This window comes from Pelodiscus sinensis, chromosome 1, assembly GCF_052426305.1.
Source record: "Pelodiscus sinensis isolate ZL-2025 chromosome 1, ASM5242630v1, whole genome shotgun sequence".
Classification (NCBI taxonomy): Eukaryota; Metazoa; Chordata; order Testudines; family Trionychidae; genus Pelodiscus; species Pelodiscus sinensis.
The window spans coordinates 67477055-67482436 of record NC_143052.1 but is presented as its reverse complement, the minus strand read 5'-3'; the positions used below and the strand labels follow the sequence as shown (position 1 = coordinate 67482436).

Genomic DNA, 5382 nt, shown 5'->3' with positions numbered 1-5382 from the left:
ACACTGGGCACATCACAGCACTCGGCCATCAGCCCTGCACCGCACCCTCAACTGCTTGGTGGAACTAGATTTGGAGCTCTGGTGGGAGCAGCTTGCCCAGGATCATGCCATATGTGCCGATCTGGAGACCCTGGTGCAGAGCATGCTGCCTCGTGCCTCTCCAGCTCCCGCTCCTCCTCCCGCCTCTCCCTCCTCAACCTCTACACCATCCTCCTCAGTCTCCACACCCCCCACCTCAGCCTCCACACCCTCCCCCCCATTCCCCCAGGGACGCCAAGGTCCCGGCACCCACCGTGCTGGGAGACAGTTGGCCCGGTGAGACACGTCCAGCACTCCAGGACGATGTGGACCCACCAGTTGCTGCTGGTGTCCAGACGCCAGATGCGGTGGGGCACGCTGGCATCTGGCTGCTGCTCCTCCATGGCCCCCAGGGGGGTCTGGAAGAGGACCTGGGGATTGGGCTGCTGCAGTTGGTGCCAGGCAGTCTCTAGCACTTGCTGCCAGGCTTGCAGCAAAAGATCCAAAAGAAGCACCAGAGTGCCCAGTGGTGGCTCTGGCTCCATGGTGCCGAGTGCTGTGGTGTCCCGAGTGAGGGCAACCAAGCAGACAGAGAGAAAAATGCTTGTTGTCCCTCAGCGAGGTAGGCAAGCAGGCAGGGAAAGCTGAGAACCGGCTGTCCAGGGGGGGGTCCCTTTAAGCACAAACCTCAGACAGCCTCAGACAGCAGCCACACAAGGCAACTACTGACCTGATGCCCTGCTGGAACCAGTTTCAGCTGACCTTAAATGCGATTCAGCATTCAATCAATGTGGACGTGCTATTTCGATTTAGCAAAAAGCTATTTCGAATTGCATTTTGTGTATAGAATTAACTATATTGAATTAAGATATTTCAAAATATCGCTGTTGCGCAGACATACCCTTTGGCTGTGTCTACACTGGGCTACTTATTCCGGAAAATCAGCCGCTTTCCTGGAATAAGCTGCGAGCTGTCTACACTGTCCGCTTGCTTTTCTGGAAAAGCAATGATGATCTACTGTACGAAATCAGCCGCTTTTCCAGAAAAGCTATGCTGCTCCCATTTGGGCAAAAGTCCTTTTTCCGGAAAAGCTTTTCCCGAAACGGGCCAATGTAGACAGCCAGCTAACGCTTTTCCGGAAAGCAGAAGAAACAGAAAAAAGCGGTGTGGACGCCTGGAGACCCCGTAGGAGCCCTGGACTTCCTGGTAACCCGAGCTCTTAAAGAGCTCGCAGGCTGCTGGGCGCACTTGGCAGGAGCGTGCCGCAGACCCTGCAGCCTGAGCTCTGCCACGCGCCCCTGTGCTGCCCAGCCAACCATCTCACTGCGCCATGGCAGCTCCAGCCGGTGTGCCCCCTGCACCCCCAGTGGAGGCCCCCAGGGGGCCGCAAACAGCGGGCCCCATCCTGGACCCCCAGGGAGCTGGAGACCCTCCTGGACCTCTGGCAGGAGGAGGAGGGTCTCCACGACATAAGGTCCCGGCGCCGCAACGTGGACCTTTACACGCGGCTGGCCGAGAATCTGGGCCAGCAGGGACACCCCGCCCGGAACTGCGAGCAGGTCCGGGCGAAGGTAAAAGAACTGTGGCTGGGGTACGTCTGGGCCAGCGAGGGCAGGACCAGACACCTGCCCCTATTACGAACGCCTCCATGCCTTTCTGGGCCAGCCAGCCCCACAAGCCCCGGACGCGCCAGTGGACACCTGCCAGCGGCCCCCCGTCATCCGACTCAGTGAGGCGGGGGAGGGAGAGGACAGCGGTGGCGCATCTGCTGGAGAGCAGGCCCCCTCCAGCAGCTCCTCCGAGGCTGAGGCTGGGGAAGAAGCCACTGGTGAGTCTTTGCCGTTTGCACTACGAAAGGGCGGGGGGCGGAGGGCGGGGACCCAGGTGCCTGGAGGGAGGAGGGGGAGAGCATGTCACTCAGGCCACATGAGCTGCACACTGTGTAGCATTAGGCAGCAAGCAGCACGTGCAACCACGTGCAGCCTGGGACCGTGCTGCTCACACACATTAATTCGGCGGGACCAGGGGGAAGGGTGGATGCTGGCTGGAACCGGCCAGGGCCCGAGGGACTCAGCCCAGAGCCCGCACCTCCGCCAACGGTGCAGCACAGAGAACGGCACACTGTCCCATGCCTGGCTGTGAGGCACAGCCAGCTGCTGTTGGGTACGCTGCAGCGTCACGGTCCTGTGACCGTGGCCCCCACCGAGCCCCTCGCCTGCTCCCGGTGCCTTGGCTGGCTCCCCGAGGGGAGTCCCCACTGTGGCCACATATGTCCCTGGGCTACCGGGCTTGCGGGAGGGATAGTGGGAGGGAGAAGGGCCCCTGAGTTTTGCTGCAAGGATGGGACACCCCCCCACCCAGTCACTCTTCTGGTTCCGTCCAGGAGATATCCCACGTGAGGGGATCTGAAAGCCCAGACCGCCTCTGCCAGATGTGCTCCCAGGCACTGTGTGGGGATGCATCTCGCTCCCTGTCAAACACCAGTGATTAGCCCAAAGCTTTTCACAGTCTCCACCAGCAGGGAGTTCCACAGGTGAACGCAGCACAAGCACCCTCCTGCCCTCCACGGGGCCAGGACACAGACCAGTGCTTACAATACATGGAGGGAGGACCCTACTCCAGGGGCGGTCCTCCTTGCAAACATACAACACGGGGGCAGGGGGGGGAACCGAGTGGGCCCAAGCCACACAACTGTGGGGTCACCTGGGCTCAGGGGTGGACGGCCTGCCTGACTGACCCATCCTTTCTTCTCTTCCCTGTAGCAGGACCAAGCACCAGACCCTCCACTTCGGCAGCAGCGGCACCCCCAGCTGGCCAACCATGGAGGCGCAGGCTGCGACAGCGGGACCAGCTTCTTTGCCGCCATGTAATCGCCGTGGAGGCAATCCAGGCCTCCATTGGCAAGAGGGTGCAGGGGGACCTGCAGTGGCGGCAGGAGGGCTGGGGTGACTTCCTGACAGAGTGCCGAAGGATGGGCAACTCTATGGACATCCTCACGGCACACTTTGTGCACGCCGTGCACTATGGCATGGCCGTACCCCATGCCCCCACCATCCCTCCCGTAGCACAGCCCATGCCCCCTCCTGCCCCTGCTCCTGCTCCTGCTCCTATCCCAGCTCCTGCCCCTGCTCCTGCCCACCTCCCCGCGCAGCCTGCCCCGATGCGGCCTGCCCGGCATGTGCAGGTCCGCCCCCGAAGGAGCGCTCGCAGGGGCCACCCGTCCCAGTAGCTGCCCCCCCTCCCCGTCCCAGTTGAAGGTCTCCCCCTCCTCCCCCTTGTAAATAAAAAGTTCTATGTTTCAGTTGATTCTTGTGTTGGTTATTGTGTTACTCTAGGTAACTGTAAGAAATGATTTGAGATGCCAATTAGCCACTTAAATTTAACAGGGTTACAAACTGTGAACAACAAATTCTTTAATCTATCACCGGGGGGGAGCCCTTTTTAAGTGGTCATTGGTTTGTGGCGCATAAATAAATACTGAGACTTTTCAGTAAAATTTAAACTACAAACTATATTTACATAGCTAACAAACAAGCAAGAACGGTTAAAAGATGCACACTAAAAATTATTAAACATAGTCTAGGTGCAGGGAGGACAATTGGGTAGTGTTGCTGGCAACCTCAATCCTTTGGTCCTTCCGGGCCTCAGGAGAGGAACAGCCAGGAGATCCCTCGAAGACGACTGGAATCAGGTACGCTGACTTGAGCCTTCCACACGAACCCCGAATCCTCTTCGCTGTTCTTCGGGACAGGCGATGGTGGCCTAAACCCTAGCCTAAACTAAAAAGAAAAACCCTAAGCCCGATGCACCTGACGAACAGTCACGATGACGGCCGATGTGCTTTGACCCGACGCTTTACAATTGGGGGGAAGTAAGAGGAGGGGGTGGGGAAGGGTAGGGGATGGGAGGGAGTAGTCTGGGCAACTCTACTATGGGGCTTGGGCAAACATGTCCACCAGGACCTCTCTGACGCGCACCGCATCCTGGCGCGCCTGGCGGACGGCAGCTGTGTCGGGCTGTTCAAATGTCTGTGCCTCGGCTGCCATCCATGCAGGGAGGAAGGCCTCCCCACTGCGCTCCACAATGTTGTGGAGCACGCAGCATGCGGCCAGTACCTCCGTTGCATTCTGCTCACCCATCTCAAGACGGGTGAGCAAACAACGGAAGCGGGCTTTTAAACGTCCAAAGGCCAGATCCACTGGGTTTCGGGCCCGGTTGAGGCGGTCGTTGAACCGGGCCCGGTTCTGGTCCGGCTGCCCCGTGTAGGGCCGCATTCGCCAGGGCATCAGGGGGTAGGCCGCGTCCCCAACAACGCAGATGGGCATAAGCACATCCCCGACAGTCCCGCCGGGGGAAGTAGGTGCCCGCCTCCAACCTGCGAAAGAGTCCAGAGTTGCGGAGGATGCGGGCGTCGTGTGCCCGGCCGGACCAGCCCCCGTAGATGTCCAGGAAGCGGCCCCGGTGGTCCACAAGGGCCTGCAGGACAATGGAGCAGTACCCCTTCCGGTTCATGAAATGGGCTGCTCGATGCTCCGGGGCCCGGATGGGGATGTGGGTTGCGTCCAGGGCTCCCCCACAGTTGAGGAACCCGAGGGCAGCGAAGCCGGCCATGGTATCATCCACGTCGCGCAGGCGGATGACTCTCGGGAGCAGGACGTCGTTGATGGCGTGGACGACCTGCAGAAGGGTGCAGAGAAACACAAGGGAACACATCACATACGGCAGGGGTGAGTGTGCGCTCCCTTGGGTCTCCCCTTGATTCCCTCTGTCCTCACACACACACACACACACACACACACCAGGGCCCCCCTCGCCCCACGCCCCCCTCCCCCACCAGCGGGCCTGTGCAAGGGAGGGACGGCCCAAACCCCTGGGTGACCCAGCCTGGAGTCTTGGCTGTCCCTGGGCATGGAGTGCAGCACCCTCCCCCCGCCCCACTGCTCCTGGGACTTACCTCCACGACGATCACACCGATGGTTGATCTTCCCACCCCGAATTGCTGTGCCACCGAGCGGTAGCTGTCCGGTGTGGCCAGCTTCCACAGCGCGATGGCGACCCTCTTGTTCACAGGGATGGTGGCTCTCTGCAGTGTGGGGGTGAGCCAGGTGCACAGCTCGCTTTCTCATGCGGAAATTCCGGAGCCATTGCTGGTCGTCCCATATTCCGAGGACCACCCGGTCCCACCAGTCAGTGCTGGTGTCCAAACTCCAGACTGGCCTCACCACGGTGGGGTGCTGATGCCACATGACCGCCATGGCCTCCCTGGTGAGGGGATTGCTGCCTCCTGGTCCTGGAACACCAAGGCACCAGCCTGCAGCACGAGCCGCAGGCACTTGTACATCTCCAACAGGGGCCTGAGCAGGT

General features: G+C 60.5%; 1 protein-coding gene across 1 annotated transcript; it reads right to left on the bottom strand.

The window, feature by feature from the left end:
• Positions 1 to 301: 301 nt before the first annotated feature.
• LOC149525582 (uncharacterized) lies at positions 302 to 5136 on the bottom strand. The gene is made up of 2 exons (XM_089779893.1): positions 4973 to 5136; positions 302 to 4695 (listed from the first exon to the last, which is right to left on the bottom strand). Exon 2 carries the CDS (start codon positions 4627 to 4629, stop codon positions 4159 to 4161), a length of 471 nt encoding a protein of 156 aa, XP_089636019.1. The 5' UTR covers positions 4630 to 4695; positions 4973 to 5136; the 3' UTR covers positions 302 to 4158.
• Between the last annotated feature and the right edge of the window lie 246 nt (positions 5137 to 5382).